The sequence below is a fragment of the Umbelopsis ramanniana genome, assembly GCF_025399195.1.
Source record: "Umbelopsis ramanniana AG unplaced genomic scaffold K450scaffold_83, whole genome shotgun sequence".
Lineage (NCBI taxonomy): Eukaryota > Fungi > Mucoromycota > Umbelopsidomycetes > Umbelopsidales > Umbelopsidaceae > Umbelopsis > Umbelopsis ramanniana.
In genome coordinates, this window is record NW_026252169.1 from 245 (window position 1) to 19,307 (window position 19,063).

Consider the following 19,063-nt stretch of genomic DNA (forward strand, 5'->3'; position numbering starts at 1 on the left):
TATCGCTTACATTAAAACCTGCACTCAGGTCAATGAGAAGCATTGATTAAATATCTTTATTTAATGTATTCGAGTGTTTAGAAAAAGGGATGTTTGCTTGGTCAAATAACTGAAGGTATTGTGACCAGCTTTACGAAATTGTCTGTTTCTTCATATCTATTTCTTTTGAAGAATGAATTTCTTTCAAGACAATGGTAGAGGTGGAATTGCAGATGCATATGGCAAGGAAGTCTCGTCCGTCGTTGTAGATCATCATTCCTACCAGGAAACATGTTCTTTTGGGGCTGCAACCAAAAGGGGATCAAAGTGTTTGTCCATCATAGCATCTACACAGCATGCATCATTTTTCAGCGAGGATGTAAATTTCTTTAAAAAAAACCTGTTCTTGATAATAGAACTAGCGAAGAAGGAACATGTAATCCGGGTGGCCATTTCTCCAGAGAGTTAAGCACTCTTTCAGTGGTCCTTCAAGTGCCATCAGTATATTTAGAAGCCAGATCTCGTCTAATCCAGCCGAAGTTGTTAAAGTCCGTTCAATGCGGGAGAGCTGCTACTTGCTGGATGCATCGCACGAAAGATTTCGATTTGAAATTCGCTGCATGGATATGCGTATAATTCAGAGCCATCCAAGAAAGATGGGAAACATAGCATACACTTTCCGCTCTTATGAAATCCATTTCACTTCTTGTTTATGTGAAAATATCAATTACGATATGCTTTATGTCTTATACAGGATGTTTGTGGTATGTAGGTATATGACAAGGCATCATTGGCGTTGCCCCCTGAGATGACACGGCGAACGGAGAATCAGTGAATATTTGTTTGCCTTAGACTTTTAATTAGGAGCAATGTCCGAATACTTGGAGAAGTAAGAGCCATAAAAGACTTAACGAGAATTATCAAGGTCTTTGAAAACAGTGGAACATAAAAGTAGAAAGTAATATGTGATCATCTGGTTCATTAAAGGTACGACTATCGGGTGGCTCGTTGCATAATTGTTAACTTGCTCGTCGATATGGCAATTTTAAACCAGTTAGCGCTTCTACTGTCTTGACCAAGTGTCCTATGGTTGCGTTGCAGTATCCTTGTCCTGCGAAGCGGTTGCGAATGTTCTCCATATTTATTAGCTTGATCAGCTGTATTTTCCAATTTGAAGCGAGGGCAACAAACGAAGATGTTTAGGGCTTTTAGCCTGAATACAGCACGGCATCCTCCGTTCTTTTTGGAAATTACAAACATTCTGCTGTCAAACCCTGCGTATGCTGGAGCTGTGACCAATTCTAGCTATTTTTGACTAGTAGCTCAGCAATTCCTTGCTTAGGAATTGTCATTTTTCCATATAATAAAACTTAGAGAAAGAGTTCGATATTGTTGGTAGACATTGAACAGCATGTCGAGGAATGAATCCAATTACTGTCGGTCAAAACGAGCCCTGGCAGGATTGAAGCGATGAAGCAACCTACAATTTTTAAAACTCAGAGCAGAGCAATTTCCAAAAGTTGTCACATTAACAGTCACAAATTTTACTGAACAGCTTTTTTTTTTACAGAAGCTGCGTGTTCTCAAAGTCATGGTCGCTTGCACACCTGTAAGCTTAAGCGTCATGGATAGTGATATAGTAATGACTGAAGCCGTTGCAGCCGAGCAGAAGGTCTCTCTGTTTTCACCCCTTACCATGGATCTAAAGGTGGCCGTTGAAGCGTTGATAATCGTTTTGGAACGGTTATCTGACTCTCCGGACGACATGTCTATACTTCGAGCATTCGTTGTCGATCCGGAAAATGCCAACAAATCCCACTTATTAGATTGCGTCTCTCGACTCATGCTTCGTCAAGATCTTACCATGTTCATCATTCGAACGTTTAGACCTTTGTCTGTGGACTTAGTCGCACGCTGGCTAACCCCACGGTTCCTGGACTTTTTGGTGTCGAACGACAGCATTCACATTGTATATAGAATAGAATCAACAGCAAAGGCATTTAGTTTAATATTGCCAATTGCACCGCAGACCAAGAGGTATAGTTTTTTTTTTTTTTACCTATAGCGTAGTATTGCTCTTGGACTGTCGCATTAACCAATTTCAATGTTTGCAGTCTCGCAGTTACATTTTTCGCACAATCACCATCATTGTTTGAACGCCTTCATTACATAGACTCCCAGAAGACATTAGAGAACGTAAGTGAGCAAAAACACGCCGGCTTGTCTGAGTGCATCCAACTAACTTTTTTAATGATAGGAACTTGCTTCAAACAAGGCATTGGTAGATTTATTGTTGACTACGTACAGATTACTCAGCTATTCCACATCAACCTTTTCACCACTATGGAGCTGGAGTCCCCTATTTGCACTACTTTCATCATCATCAAGTACTGTACGATACCTCACGGTTTTATGTTTATCAAAAGTTTATGGCATCACGGATCAGATGACGGCACAAGCTTTGCGTGCTTTAACAGACTGCGGAGATGCACCCGTTGAAGAGTTTTTCGTAGAAGTTGAAGGTCAAAAGGTTGATCTAAGAACTTTTACGTAAGTATTGTCAACTCAGGTTTGGTAATCAAATGGGAATATAGGCAGTTTATTCACAAAGATTTTCATCATAGTATTTTGGAACAAGAGCGCCTCGCCAAGGCACAAATAAGCATGCTAGAGAACAGTTATTCTGCGCAAGATGATAATAGCTACCTTCAAGAAAGCGATTTATCGACACTTACCATTGATTTGTGTGGAGTCATTTTGCCCAAGCCTCAATCTCCTGTCAATGGCCAACTTAATGAGGCGAAGAAAGTGGATCCTCTAGTGTTGACCGGTACGACCGCAAAGAATTTGCATACAATTGGCCTGGCTCTATCCATTGGTGCACCGGTACTGTTGGAAGGTTTGACTGGTGCTGGTAAAACTGCACTAGTTGAAGAAGTAGCAAGAAAAGTGGGCCGACTTCAAGGTAAAGATGGATGTACTTTTGTGCTGATGGGAGGTATTTTTGTGCTAACCTTTGATTATTATTATTATTATTTTCAGAATTGGTCAAAATCCATTTGGGAGATCAAACGGATTCCAAAGTGTTGCTTGGAACATACGTTGCGACATCTACACCTGGCTCATTCAAATGGCAACCAGGAGTTCTCACCACCGCAGTGCGAGAAGGACGTTGGGTGCTTATTGAAGATATCGACCTCGCCCCATCTGAAGTCATCTCCATGCTCCTACCGCTACTAGAGACAAGACATCTATTCATTCCTTCACGTGGAGAGAAGTTAAAGGCGAAGGAAGGATTTCAATTGTTTGCAACTAGATCAATGTTGCCTTCGAAAGGCGGAAGAGTAGTTCGAAGAACTGGTGGAGCTGACAGTAGCATTGGCGCTAGCTTATGGACAAAGGTTCATGTTGAACCATTGACGAAATCCGAGCTTGACCTTGTTATTCGCAAGAAATTCCACAACTTGTCTTCTATTTCCAAAGATATCATGCAGGTCTTCCAGACCATCGTCGACATATACCAAGATCCAAACTTTTCATCTATTTCATCCTCCACCATGGGTCGATTTATTTCAACGCGCGACTTGATGAAATGGTGCTATCGCATTAATGTTCTCATTGGGGCTAAATCGAAAGAAAGTGGCTCTCAGCTTTTACCTGAACTAGGTATTGATGAGGCCGTTCGTCAGGATTTGTTCAGCGAAGCTATTGATTGTTTCTGCGGTATGATTTCTAACTACGAGAACTGGGTTGTCGTTCTGGAAAAAATTGGCGAAGTGCTCCAACTCTCACGAGAAATGGTCAACTTGTACATCGCCCAATATAAGCCCGCTCTGACGATTACCGAATCAACCATTAGCATCGGACGTGTCAACTTTGACAAATCATCAAAAGCAAAAGAACAGGGCAGTCTGGTGAAGCGAGAGCAAAAGCGACCATTTGCAACTACTTCCCACGCCCTTCGACTTCTGGAACGTATTGCTGTTTGTGTTCACCTGAATGAGCCTATATTGTTGGTTGGTGAAACCGGTACAGGCAAGACGACAGTTGTTCAGCACTTGGCCGACATGATGGATCAAAATCTTGTAGTAGTCAATTTGTCTCAACAATCCGATAGTTCCGATCTTTTGGGTGGCTTTAAGCCAGTTGATGGTAAAATCATTGCCATTCCTCTCAAGGAAGAGTTCGACAAGCTTTTTGAAAGGACATTTTCAGTCAAGAAGAACGCCAAATTTTTGGATATGGTACGCAAGACCTATATTCACAAGAAGTGGCCCAACTTTGCTGCCATGTTACGACAAGCTGTCAAAATGGCAGATGCTCGTTTCGAAGCTGAGCAAGATCAAAAGGAAGATGCTCAGAAAAAGAAGAAGGCTTCCAGTCCACAGTTGCGAAACGCTTGGAAGCAATTTACACTTCGTTTGTCAGAGTTTGAGGTTCAACAATCCCAGATGGAAAACAAGTTTGTGTTTAGCTTTTTGGAAGGATCGCTTGTCAAAGCCGTTCGTCGAGGTGATTGGATCTTACTTGATGAAATCAATTTAGCAACAACAGAAACTTTGGAGTGTCTGTCTGGTCTTTTACAAGATGCCTCCGGATCTTTGCTACTTACCGAGAAAGGTGATGCCGAGCCCATTAAGCGTCATCCCAATTTCCGAGTGTTTGCCTGCATGAACCCTGCTACTGATGTTGGCAAAAGGGATCTTCCACCGGGTCTTCGCAATCGATTCACTGAATTCTATGTCCACCCTCCGGATTCTCGTAGAGAAGATTTGCTTCAGATTGTTCGACAATATCTCAGCAATGTCATTGCTGGTGACGAGCGAGCTTGCGAAGATGTAGCAGACTTTTATCTGCAAGCTAAGAAGCTGGCAGCTGATCACAAATTGGTGGATGGTGCTAACCAGCGTCCCCATTTCAGTATGCGAACCCTTGCTCGTGCTCTCACTTACATCAATCAGATAACTTCGTCCTATGGATTGCGACGATCATTATACGAAGGTTTCTGCATGACATTCATGACTTCCTTGGATAAGGAGAGCACAGCGATTTTGCACGATTTGATATTCAAGACTCTGCTTCGTGGCATTAAAGATCCCTCTCATTTGATCACCCAGATACCAAAGCAACCCAATGGCGATTTTGTTCAATTTGGTTATTTCTGGCTTGAGAAGGGAGCACAAGGCGAAGAGGAGCCTACCAACTTTATTCTCACACCTTCGGTTGAGAGTAACCTCTACAACCTTGCAAGAGTGGTGATGTCCGGTAAATTTCCTGTCTTGATCCAAGGACCTACCTCCAGCGGTAAGACGAGCATGGTAGAATATGTCGCGAAGCGAACAGGACATCGATTTGTCCGTATCAACAACCACGAAAACACTGATCTACAAGAGTACCTTGGAACATACATATCAAACGCCGATGGCAAGCTGGTTTTCCAAGAAGGTGTTTTAGTCGAAGCTTTGCGAAAGGGTTACTGGATCGTCTTGGATGAACTTAACTTGGCTCCTTCTGATGTCCTCGAAGCACTTAACCGTCTGCTTGATGATAATCGTGAACTTTTGATTCCCGAGACGCAAGAGATCGTAAAGCCTCACCCGCAGTTCATGCTCTTTGCCACTCAAAACCCTGCTGGATTGTACGGTGGTCGTAAAGCATTGTCAAGAGCTTTCCGCAATCGTTTCCTTGAATTGTATTTTGATGATATACCCGAGGCTGAATTGGAAACTATCTTATCCAAGCGTTGTAGCATGGCTCCTTCATACTGCAAGAAGCTTGTTCAAGTTTATAAAGCCCTTATGGAACGAAGACAGAGTACGCGCATTTTTGAGCAAAAGCATGGTTTTATCACACTCCGTGATTTGTTCAGATGGGCTGGCCGCGATGCTGTAGGCTATCAAGAGCTGGCAGAACATGGATATATGCTACTTGCAGAGCGATGCCGAAAGCCAGAAGAAAAGCTCGTCGTGAAAGAGGTCTTGGAGAAGGTCATGAAGGTCACAATTGATGAAGCCAAGCTTTATGATTGTGAAGAACTAGAGGAGTTTGCTATCTATGATCAGATTCTCAAACAGAAGACTGGAGCTGGAAACAAGCTGGTCTGGACCAAGGCAATGCGTCGACTCTTTAGTCTGGTTGCACGTTGCATCCGTTTCAATGAACCTGTACTTCTGGTTGGTGAAACCGGATGTGGTAAAACCACTGTTTGCCAGATGCTCGCAGAAACCATGAACACAAATCTGTCCATCGTCAATTGTCATCAAAACACCGAAACTGCGGATCTACTAGGTGGACAACGGCCTGTACGAAATAAGAATTCTTCGGAATACGAACTCAAATCAGAGCTACTTCAGTTTATGGGCGATCGCACAGACTTGAACATGGAGTCCAGTATGGCAGACCTCATGGAAGAATTCAATACTATGGGTCTCTCAACCGACGATGATCAAGTTCGTGATCTACAGCAAAAGTGCAAGAAAGCTCGCACATTGTTTGAATGGCATGATGGCCCTCTCGTGCAAACTTTGAAGGATGGCGACTTCTTCCTCCTAGACGAAATCTCACTTGCTGATGATAGTGTTCTTGAGCGTTTGAACTCTGTTCTTGAACCTCACCGCTTGTTGGTGTTAGCTGAAAAGGGTGGAAAGAATGTTGAAGAGTTGTATGCTAAGGATGGTTTCCAATTCTTCGCAACTATGAACCCTGGCGGTGACTATGGTAAAAAGGAACTCTCACCAGCTCTTCGCAATCGTTTCACTGAAATATGGGTTCCTGCTGTTTCTGATAAGCAAGACTTGGTTCAAATCATCGACGAACAGCTTCAGCATGACTCACTCGCTGGATACGGAATCAAGATATTGGAATTCATCGATTGGTACTCTAATACTTTAGGGCAAACACGATTGGTCGTCAGTCTGCGTGACATTTTATCTTGGGTCAACTTTATGAACTCCTCTGTGAGTCAAGGTTTGGATGCTAATACATCCTTTGTCCATGGTGGTTGTTTGGTGCTTTTGGATGGTCTTGGTTCTCATGCCTCATCTGGGTCTCTCCTCTCTGGAAACACTCTACGTGACTTTAGACTCAAGTGCTTGCGCCATATGGCTGACATCAAAGGCAACAAGCTGCTATCAGAACGAGATATCATTGGTGAAAAGTCAAACGCCGTGGTTCTCACTGATGAGAAAATGGCCATAGGACCATTCCAAATACCTCGTGGAACTCATGGAAACGAGAAGATCAAGTTTACCTTGCTTGCACCAACTACCTCAGATAACGCAATGCGTGTTATTAGAGCTATGCAAGTCCGCAAACCCATCTTACTTGAGGGTAGTCCAGGTGTTGGAAAGACTAGTTTGGTATCAGCCTTAGCAGCGGCATCCGGCCATAAGCTTGTTCGTATCAATCTTTCTGAACAAACAGATTTGATGGACCTCTTTGGCTCAGATCTTCCAGTAGAAGGTGGAAATAGTGGAGAATTCGCTTGGAGAGATGCTCCTTTCCTACAGGCTATGAAATCTGGAGACTGGGTCCTGCTCGATGAATTGAATCTCGCTTCTCAATCTGTTTTGGAAGGTCTCAACTCTTGCTTGGATCACCGTGGTGCCGTGTATATTCCAGAATTGGATCGAGAGTTCTTCTGTGCCGCTCAATTCAGAGTTTTTGGTGCTCAAAATCCACTTCAGCAAGGTGGTGGCAGAAAGGGTCTACCCAAATCATTTGTCAACAGATTCACCCAAGTCTATGTTGAACAGCTTGATGCAAGTGATCTTCTTTTCATTTGCTCTCATCTTTTCCCAACTGTTGATCAAAGCATCATGGAGAAGATGATTCAATTCAACACTCTCATGTATAATGAGACAATGATTCATTGTTCGTTCGGACGAAGAGGTAGCCCGTGGGAATTCAACTTGCGTGATGTCTTCCGCTGGCTCGAGCTTATGCAAAAGACTGATAACCTAAGCCTTGGGCACGTTCCTGATCCGGCACAGTACTTGGAAGCTATCTATCTCCAACGATTGCGCACGGAGGATGATCGCATGCATGCAATTCGTTTGTACGAAAAGACTTTCAAGACCAAGTACAAGCGTACCACGCACCCATATTACCATATCAGCCCGTCTCATGTACAAATTGGCCATTCATTGCTTACTCGAAGGGCTGTTACGACCGGCGTTAACTCACTCGAACAAGAGCAACATTTGCTGCAATCATCACTTGCTCCTATGGAGACTTTGATGAAATGCGTTGAAATGAACTGGATGGCTATCATCAACGGACCTTCTTCGTCTGGAAAAACTACTTTGATTCGATTGTTGAGTAACCTCACCGGCAATGTATTAGAGGAGTTCGCCATGAACGGTGGTGTTGATACCATGGAGTTACTCGGTGGTTTCGAGCAAGTCGATCTTGCTCGCCACAGACAAGTTGCTCGCACGAGATTGCAAAAGCTGACTATCTCCGTTACCAAATCTTTATTGCATTCGCTCACAGTGAATGTAGATGATGTTAACAAACGCATGCATACCATCTCTCAAGTTCGACACCTCAACGACGCTTTCTACACCTTTGAACATCAGCACAGGATGAACGATATATCGACCAGTGCAGCTGAATCAAACTCTGAGAAATTCGACTATGTTCTCATAGAGCGCATACTTGAGCAGGTCATTGCTTGCAGTAACAATGATGCCGATATCATTGAAGCAGTCAACTCCATCCGTGTCAGTATTGAAGAGCTTCAAGCTCTTGAAGCATCATCTGTTTCTGGTCGTTTCGAATGGATTGACGGTGTCTTGATAAATGCACTGGAAAAGGGTCTTTGGCTTTTGATTGACAATGCCAATCTTTGTAACCCATCTGTCCTTGATCGACTGAATCCACTTTTCGAAAACGACGGCGTGCTTATGGTCAATGAACGAGGTTTGGTCAATGGAGAAGTAAAGGTCATCAAGCCACATCCAAACTTCCGCATGTTTATGACTGTCGATCCTCGCAATGGTGAACTCTCAAGAGCAATGCGTAACCGTGGCGTGGAAATTGCACTGGTTGATTCTAGCTGGATATCCAGTGAGCAGTCGGTGAAGAAGCTTGCCAATGCCCTTGGTGTTCGCGGCTCCAAGTTGCCTTTACTACTTCGTGACTTCCATCAGCATGTCATTGACAAGAACAAGTTTGCAAAGGATCTTAACTCTCGCGACTTATTGATGCTATGTGAATTTTTGTACGAACGATTGCAACGTGGTCAGAACTTCGCTATCGCCGCTCGTGAATCTTTGTCGCAGGTGTATCCACTCTTGGACATTGCGTCGGATGAGACTTTAGGTACTTTGCTTACCTTATTGGAAGCTATACCCGCTGATGCTGGAGATATCAAAAACCTGATAGCTCCTACTGCATGTCCTCATCTTATTAGCGGCTCATTCTTGAAGGATAATTCTGCATTTGCTACAGTCTCTCTTCAAGGGGCCGTCTTGTTCGCCATTTTGATCGATAACACTCGTTATTCAGACGAGCCTACTCTGATTGAGCGATCTCTTGAGACTGCTGCACAATATTTTATTGAAACCACATCTTTCCAAGACTATCAACTTCGTCTTCAATGGTTGCGACATGTAGCAACTCAGAATCCTGAACGAGCAGCTACTGCCGCAAGTGCTAAGGTGTCTCAGGCAATTACCACCATTATGTCTCACCCATTATCACAAGCAATGTTCGATCTACATGCACGCTTGTCGATTATACTCAATATACCAGCTGACTTTTTGAATGCTTTGGTAAGTGCTTGCTATTCGATAACGCACAACTTGACATCTTTCTAAACCATCTTCTTTTCATCGTAGCCTATGGATCTGAGCCAAAACCCACAGTTCTCAGAATCCCTTCATGCCATTATTGACAACCATGAAGCAAAAGAAGAACTGGAGGTCATTTGGAATCAAATCAAAAACAATGCCAAAGCACAACAGCTCTTGGCTCGACTTGTCGCCATGGAGTATGCTGATAATGAATTACGACGCAGTGCCGAAAAGCTCAAGATTGGTAGCTTGACAGTGTTGCAGCAATCATACTGCTTTGTGCAAGGTCGTCTAAACGAGAACCAACTTTCGCATCCTGTCATCCAATCTCTGTACACTACATTGGAGACAACCAAACAAACTGTTTTGAATTGGATCAACGAAGCTGGCTACTTGAGTGCACCGCAAGAGGTAAAATAGATTGACATTAGTCACTCATGAGCGTTATAATGTCAATGCTAATCTGTTTACTACTTTAGACCTTCGATCTCTTTACATCACTTTTGGATGATCGACAAAACCTAGTGTCATCGCTGCATAGTACAGAGCTTAACCTTGGTGACTTGATCATCTTACTCAAGATGTTCAAAAAGACAACATTGTCTTTGAATAAGATCACAGAAGCAAAGGTGGAGACACTTCTCGATCAACTGCAAGCCATGGTTGCTCATTTTGATCTTAACACTGGCAAGTCAATGAAGCTACTTTGGAACTATTTCCGCCCTACAACTTTGTCAGCCGAACGAGTGTTTGATGTGGAAAGGAGCATATACGAGCTGTCGACTGCCATTTCATACTTTTCGAGCGACAGGAGTGGTAAGTCATTCACTAGTATGATGGAAAATTGCCATGCTCTTTTGCTAATAGGTACATTTTAATACCACATAAAAGAATGTGATCCTAGTAATATCGCATTCCATACCAGCAACGAGTTGAAGAGCAATCTCATTGAAGGCGCAGCGACGCTCTATGTCGTTGATGAGGACAAAAGCAAGCACGCCATGCAACTCGCCCGATCACTTTCTTCAGTCCCAGAGCTCGTCAAATCTCAGCTAGAAGATCTAAGAAAGCATCTGGCTGTGGAAGCAAGAGTCTCGGCACCATCCATTTGGTCGCTTGCCTTGCTTCCCATCTTCGATCACTCCAGTGTCTTGAAGGAAATGGAATTGATTTCCCAGATCATGCATGCCCTCGCCGATTCAACATTGGATAAGGTGAGCAACTGTTTATATTGTATTGTCTTGCGTGAAATTGCCACTCATCGGTTTTTACTATACAGTCAAAGCTCGAGGAAATTCGAGAAAAGGCTACCATCATCAAAGACTTTGATATGAAGAACTCTTCAAGAGATGCTATGCATTTAGTTCCTTATCAACGACTTATTTGGCTTTTGGAGGGTATTGAAGGTTTGTTACTATCCTACTATTTGAAATCACCAAGGTTGTAGACTAAATATACATCAAATAATAGATGCCAATACCGAGAAAACTCGTCCATACATTGCTACTTTGCTGCGTGACATATCATCTAACTGGCACAGCAGATTATGGAGAAACAGTTACTTGAATGAAGGCGTCTTCAATCTTACAAACAATGAGACGGGCGCAAAGGTTGGTATTGGGATTTCCCTTTCAGTCATCAAGTCCTTCTTTTCATCACATATCTAACTTTATGATACAGATTCCACATGTAACTTCAGGCTCAAGCGCACTGTATCAGGCGGTTGAAACTTTGACTTGCTTGAACATCTCGTAAGTAACCATTACCGTCATTATAGGCATGGTGGCTTTCACTGACATGCTTCTTCTCTTAGTGTTTCTGTCAATCAGATGCCTGTAGATGGATTTGAGAACGCCTTGGATCAATTAAAACGCCTGAGATCTCATCTCGTTTCGAAATATGACACTGGTGACCGCTTCATTCTAGAACTCAATTTGGTCGTTCAAAACGCACATCAAGTAAGTCATCCTTGGACCAAACAAATTGTCATTCTCTTTCATTATCTTACTAACTTTAACGTCTTTCAGATGTTCGAAGCTCTCAGTCGCAAAATGGATGCAACCGTTGCAAACAAGTGCATCTCCATTTTCCGCTCTTTGGATACCACTTTATCTGAATTAGCCGCCAAAAACAGTACCAATACGCTCGCCGATGCTGTCATCTCTCAAGTCAGAGACGACGTTACAAACTTGATTGATGAAACATCAAGCCTGGAGCTCCCTGAGCTTTTTGTGCAAGCACTCAAGAGTATTTTGGAATGTTGCGATGGTCTTCAGTCGAAGGATGACGCCAAGTTTTTGCAAAGTATTGGCAAAAGTCGAGCCCAGCTTGCTGTTGCTTTCCTCCTCTCTTATATACCCAATTACCCATTGGATCCAACTGCAAAACCACGCATGAAGGTTCAGCTTTTACAACAGATGAGAGAGAATTTGGAGACCAGCATCGCCGTGCGTCGTGAGATCGAACAATGCTTCACGGGTAGCTCCACCAACGCTACTATTGAGAAGCAAATTGATCAAATGAATCGTATCGACAATACACTTGACTCATCGCTAGTTACCTTCTCACTTCGACCTGCTCAATCTCAGCTTGGTAGTATTTTTGTCGATCTGCATCATCTCAAAGAGAACATGATCATGAACCACGCCTCTGCATTGATGAGAGATTTGACTGCTCAACAAGAAGGAGAGACTCTATTGCATCGTGAACTATTGCTTCAAGACAATACCTTGCAATTTATTGACAGAGCCATTTCAAAGTACCCTATGTACCGCGACTTGTTGCAACCTTTGCTTGACGCCGTTCATGAACTCAAGTACGGTGTTCGCTTGATGGTCAACAGCAGAAGTGATAGCGAGGATGCCGAAAATGCTGTCCTTGAAAAGATCGTCTCCGCTTTAGCAAGATATCCCGCGATCAACGTTGGAAATGAAGACTTGGACTGGCACATGCTCGCAGAGCCTCAGAAGGTTGCTGTTGTCAAGCACATCATTTTCAGTCGTAAATCCATTGACAGGAAATGGGCATTCTATCTCCGTTATCTCATTGTTGTTCTCCAACGACTCGTAATGGACATTGGAAACCATGGTCATCTTCAAGCACATGATGTTGCTGCTATTGATAACATATACAGCGAGATCTCAAGAGTGTGGAAGGCATCTGAAGAGCATGCAAAGAAGCTGGCTCAAGAAGAAGAGCAGTTGTACAAGACCAGAGTCCGTAAGCACGATGGTGTTACGGATGAAGAGATCGATGAAGCAGATTTGAAACGCATGTTTGCTGATTTCTCAGAAGAATTCGACGATCTTATCGACGACGATATGAACGAAAATACGAAGAACCAAGCGGAGCCAGAAGTTGAAGAAGGCAATGTTTTGGATGATGACGACGTTTATCTCATTGGCAAACTCCATCTCAAGTTGTTCGACATGTATTCTTATGCAGATTATCAATCAGATAACTCGCTTCCGGTCAAGGATATCCGCAGTCGCTCATACAAGATGGCCGGCCTTCTATCCGCCTTGGCCACAGCACCTAGCAATTACAAACTTGACACGTCTGGTCGCGCTGGTCACCTGGTCAATGTTCAATATACTTTGGAGAGACTTGAGACTACTAGCGAAGCAACTACGAGCGTTGGTTCTGGCTCTATTTATGACTTTTACAAGAGCGAGAACATTGCTGAATCGAAGCGCATCTATCCACTCCTCAATGCTATGAAGATTCGCATTTTGGAACTTCTGGATCAATGGCCTGACCATGCTGTTCTGCAACAACTTGTGGTCATTATAGATCGCTTGGTTGGTTTCCCCATTGTGTCCCCAATTGCCAAACTTCTCACTGGTATTGAGCTTCTGCTTCAAAAATCAGAAGACTGGGAGGCATATGCCAGCAGGGATGTGTCTATCAAAGAACATCGTGATGCTATCATCTCACTTATTGTTCGTTGGCGTCAACTTGAATTGAACTGCTGGCCAAAACTACTTGCTGCACAAGAGCAATATAGTCAAGATGGTTCTTATAAATGGTGGTTCCACTTATATGACACTGTCATCAGCACGTCCATTCAAACCGGCTCCACTGAAGAAGACAAAGAAAACACCAAGAATTTGCTGAGTGTAATGGACCACTTCTTACAATCTTCGCCTATTGGCGAGTTCAAAACTCGTCTTAATATGGTCGATAGCTTCAGAAAGCACTTGAGTGTGGAATCTCACTTCACAGACGCCGCAGGTGGATCTGGTGCCAACTATGCAGCTCTTTCATCTCTTCTTTCCAATGTGTATGACTACTACTCTCAGTTCTCAGTGTCTGTTCAAGCTATGCTTGACAGATTACGCAAACCCATTGAAAAGGAATTGAAGGACTTTGTCAAGATCGCAAGTTGGAAGGACGTCAACATCTATGCTCTTCGCCAGAGTGCTCAAAAGACTCATAAGCAACTCCACAAGTGTATTCGTAAATACAAGGATGTTCTAATGCGTTCTACTTTGGATGTCATTGGAGTATACAACGAAGAAATTGCCATGTATCAGTATGGCGATGAGAAGAAGTATGGCGATGTCAACCTCGCTTTTGTCAACCAACTTGCTTCTGCTTCTGATAGCTGGCTCGTGAAATCTAAGTTCCCTACTGCTGGGCTTATCGAACAATCACCAGCCAAGGATCGCTTCAAGAACATGGATCGTACCTTCAACAGACTTCAAACCTTTTTCAAGTCTGATATCCTGCCTGTGGACCCTCTGCTTGCCAATCTTCCTCTTGAATCATTTTTGACCGAAGTCATTCAGCAGATCAAGACCTTCCAGAAGGAAACTCCCGCTGAATTGACTGATGAGAATAAGTCCCAGGTCAAGCTGCAAAAGGTGTTTAAGAAGAAGTCCCTTGGTGACTTTTTGAAGCAGTTGAGAAGACTTGGTTTGAAAATTCGTGTTCCTGTTTTGGCGGAACAAAATCAAGACAACACTTTGGTCTTCCGTCAAAGAAAGGCTCAACTCTCAATGGCGTTGCAAGACAGAGATTTGTTGGACTCCAGCCTCTCCTACGTTAGCTGGGCTGCTCCAGACTTGATCAAACTTTGGGACAAGGCTAATACCTATTACTTCAGCAGTGTTGCTCGTATTAGCCATTTGCGCAGCGTCAGCAAGGTTAATGTACACACCGATATCTCTTTGACCGAGGTCGAACGCAGTGTCAGCGCCACAGAGCATATGTTTGCATTCATTAGACAAGAGCGCGCAGCCCTATCTAGAGCTGAGTTATCCATGTCCCTGGTAGAAGGTATCACTGTTCAACTTGCCGCCGCATGCTCTCAGCATTATCCTTTGGAAGTACTGGAAAATTCAGAAAGATTGACGGTCAAGAAGATGGGTGCTGACAAGCTAGTGGATGTCATTAGCCAAACGATTGAACTGTTGTCTCTCCAATCCACCTATGGCTCCGGCAATACCATTGTTCAGATTGAACTAGGTCAATTATTGCAAGAAGCCAGAACCGTTCATAAGGACATCAATGAAATCTACAAGCGAGTCTACTTGTATCCTCGAAGCACTCATTCTGTTGACACCATCTTGATGTCATCTGATGTTCAAGCTAAGATTCAAGATGTGGACACCTATTTCAAGTCTCTGCAAAATCGTTTTATTGAGATTTCACAGGATACCCCAAGTGTATACCAAGTACTTCTTCCTATTGTTCAACATTTGGAAGAAGCCTCCAAGAATCAGTTCACTGTTGTTTCTACGGACGCTGCAGTTGACTTATCTTCTGTTCAAGATCAAGTCCATGGTGCCATCGATGCCATCCTGACTTCCATTCAAGATATGCGAAATCTCGCATCCAAGAGTGAATATGCTGAAGATGATCTGGAGTACGGTATGCCTGAAAACCATATTCGTGACCAACATGCTGCTCAAATCAACCGATTGAATGCTCTGCACTTGGACGTTCTCGGAAAGCGACTTATGGAACTTTTGAAGACGTTGTCATTGTATAACCAATCCGAAGCATCAGACCTCAGCTCTGCTTCCATTCTACTCCAGCAGTTGTATCCTTTCGTGCAACAACACATGTTGATCGTCCAGCGAACACTCTGCGAAGTATTGTTGCATCACAAGGCAATGGCCAAACTTACCTATGTCCTTATCAACTCATTCACTCTTATCATGAAGAAGGGCTTCTGCTTGCCTGAAGGCATGGCTGATGACGAAGAAGGCGATGGTATGGATGACAATGTCCAAGGTACTGGTGTTGGTGAAGGACAAGGCAACAAGGATGTCAGCGACCAAATTGAAGATGAAGAACAAGTACTTGGACTTCAAAATGAAGTTGAACCTGCCAAGGATGAAAAGAAAGACACCAAGGAGGAGAAGAACGGACTTGAAATGGAGAACGATTTCGAAGGCGACCTTGAAGACATTGAAGAAGACGACGACGATGAGAAGAAAGACGACGATGATGCTGAAGAGGATGACGAAGAAGAAATGGACGATCAAGTTGGAGATGTTGATGATCTCGATCCCGATGCTGTTGATGACAAGATGTGGGGAGATGACAGTGCTGAAGGATTGAATGAAAGCGACAAAACCGTTGATGAAGACAAGTCCAATGGTGAACAGCAAGACTCTGATATCGTTGCCAAGGAAGAGCCTGATTCAGCTGATGGTAAAGATCAAAAATCAGAGAAACAGCAAGATGACAAAGACGACGACAAGGACGAAGGAGATGGTAAAGAACCTGAAATTGACGAAGAAGGCGAAGAAGGTCAAGATGAAGGCCAGGATGAAGGTCAAGATAACAAGCCTGGTGAACAAATGAACGCTGAAATCCCTGAAGCTGAAACCTTGGATCTACCGGACGATCTCATGATGGACGGTGACGAAGGTGACGAACAAGACGGTGAAGACAAGGGTGAAGATTTCAACGACGCCATGGACCTTGATGATGATCATAAAGGAGAAGAAGAAGAGATGATGGATGAAGAAGGAGAAGCGTTCAAGGACAAGTTGAACGAAGCAGAACCAGAAGTCGAAGGCGAAGACATGCCTGAAGAACAAGCGGATGGAACTGCTCAAATGAAGGATGAAGAAAATGAGAAGGAGGCGGAAGACGACGAAGAGAATGAGCGAGAAAAAGAAGGCGAGAACGCAGGCGACCATCAAGAGGAAGCCGAAGGCGCTGGCAAGATTGAAGAAGATGAAGAAGAAGAGACGGGCCAAACTGGACCGGACCACGAAGCACCTGACGCTGATACAATCGCCGATAATCAGTTTGGTATACAAGGAAGTAGTGGTAAAGCAAGCTCAAGTGCTGCCGGACAGCAAGAAGGCGAAGACGAAGAAGCAGAAGAGTCAGCAAGCAAGGAACAACCTCAAAGCAAGAGCAAAGACAAGCAAGGAAAGTCTGAACACGGAAAGGACGAAGCTAGCAATGTAGATGAATCCAGCAATGAGCCTAAGGCTGAAGAAGATAAGGATTCTGATCCTAGCAAACCCAACCCTCAACGTAGCCTTGGCGATGCTCTTGAAAACTGGAAACGCCGCTTGGCTGATGTTATAGATGCTGAAGACGATGAGGAAGAAGGAGAATCTGACGAAAAGAAACCAGAAGAATCAGATGACATCGAAGTGCAAGATAACCATGCCTTTGAATATATCAAGAATGACGAAGATGCTCATGATATGCAAACAATGGGATCAGCGGCTCAAGACCAACTCAAGCAAATGGACCTTGGTGCTATGGATGAGACTGTTCCTGAAAGTGAAGATCAAGTCGCTGGTGAAATGGATATGGATGATATGGACGAGGAAGCACCTATCGAGCAACTGGACCACTATCCTATCGACAAAGACAAGACTGATAACGCCAAGGGAGCTATTCTCAATAAGAGAAACCCTCAAGATTCCAAGATTCCAGACGAAAGCGATATTTTGACTACCGATGGATCCGTGGTCGCGCATGAACCATTGGATGAACAAGATATCGAACAATTGCGAGAAGAGTTAGAGAACAAGGTGTCGCAATGGAGAGATCAAGGTCGTGACGAACAGACTTCCCGTGAACTCTGGCAACAGTACGAAAACATCACCCATGATCTTGCTCTTGGGCTTTGTGAACAATTGCGTCTTATTTTGGAACCAACGTTGGCCACCAAACTCAAGGGTGACTACCGTACTGGCAAGCGTCTCAATATGAAGAAGATCATTCCTTATATTGCCAGTCAGTTCAAGAAGGATAAAATCTGGCTTCGACGCACTAAACCTAGCAAACGACAATATCAAGTCATGATCTCTGTTGATGATTCCAAGTCTATGTCTGAATCTCACTCTGTTCAACTTGCCTACGAAACTCTTGCTCTCATTTCAAAGGCTTTGTCTCAGTTGGAAGTGGGTGATATCGCCATCACTTCTTTTGGTGAACGAATTCAATTGTTACATCCATTCGACCAACCTTTCACAGACGAGTCTGGTGCTTCGGTTTTGCGACAATTTACTTTTGGTCAAGATAAGACCTATGTCAAGAAACTAGTTGAATCATCTATCGCTTTGCTTGAAAATGCAAAGAACAACCATTCTGGTAACGGAGATTTGTGGCAGCTGCAGCTCATTATCTCTGACGGTATATGTGAAGACCATGAAGCACTCAAGGCACTTGTTCGTGAAGCTGCTGAACACCAAATTATGATTATCTTCATTGTCGTGGATAACAAGCCTGAAAAGGATTCTATCCTGAATACGACCAACGTCAAGTACTCCATGGTCAACGGCAAGATGTCATTACAAATGACTCCTTATCTAGAGAGTTTCCCATTCCAATACTTCTTGATTCTCCGTGATATCAATGCTCTTCCTGAGGTTCTTTCTGATGCTTTGCGTCAGTACTTTAGCTTTGTAACTGCATAGAACCACCACTTTTTTTTGTAAATTATCATAACCAACATAGACATAAATATTTCAGTACACTTATTTCTCGGTCTGTGATTGGCTCAGTGCATTTTGCTTGCTTTGGCAGTCGCCTTAAGGGTGAGTGAAGGCCAAACTGTGAAGCTTGCCAATTGCTCTTTGCTGTAAACCTGGACATTTTGATATTGGCATGACTAACTTGTCGGAAACGAGGTAAAGCATTCTGTAATTACACCATGTTCGGACTGGACAGTGCAAAGCTGACATGGGTTCCTGCGTGTGAAATGATATGCGACAGGAAAGCCTGGGACGTCATATTCAATGATCCAAACTTGACCGAGGCGTCACTTCGACAAAGGGCGATCTCGGGGAAGGTGTGCAAAAACG

At 43.6% G+C, this 19,063-nt stretch overlaps 2 protein-coding genes across 2 annotated transcripts; one reads left to right on the forward strand and one right to left on the reverse strand.

Annotated features, from left to right (window-relative positions):
- Nucleotides 1-810: 810 nt before the first annotated feature.
- K450DRAFT_260755 (uncharacterized protein) lies at nucleotides 811-1,426 on the reverse strand. The gene has a single exon (XM_051592204.1). It carries the CDS (start codon nucleotides 1,237-1,239, stop codon nucleotides 973-975), a length of 267 nt encoding a protein of 88 aa, XP_051440636.1. The 5' UTR covers nucleotides 1,240-1,426; the 3' UTR covers nucleotides 811-972.
- A 138-nt stretch (nucleotides 1,427-1,564) lies between these two features.
- K450DRAFT_260760 (uncharacterized protein) lies at nucleotides 1,565-18,771 on the forward strand. Its single transcript, XM_051592205.1, has 14 exons — nucleotides 1,565-2,016; nucleotides 2,094-2,175; nucleotides 2,237-2,529; nucleotides 2,604-2,944; nucleotides 3,022-6,951; nucleotides 7,180-9,755; nucleotides 9,822-10,187; nucleotides 10,256-10,592; nucleotides 10,668-10,990; nucleotides 11,056-11,182; nucleotides 11,247-11,386; nucleotides 11,457-11,527; nucleotides 11,590-11,734; nucleotides 11,804-18,771. The coding sequence occupies exons 1-14, from the start codon at nucleotides 1,571-1,573 to the stop codon at nucleotides 18,674-18,676; spliced, it is 16,050 nt and encodes a 5,349-aa protein (XP_051440637.1). The 5' UTR covers nucleotides 1,565-1,570; the 3' UTR covers nucleotides 18,677-18,771.
- Nucleotides 18,772-19,063: the final 292 nt, after the last annotated feature.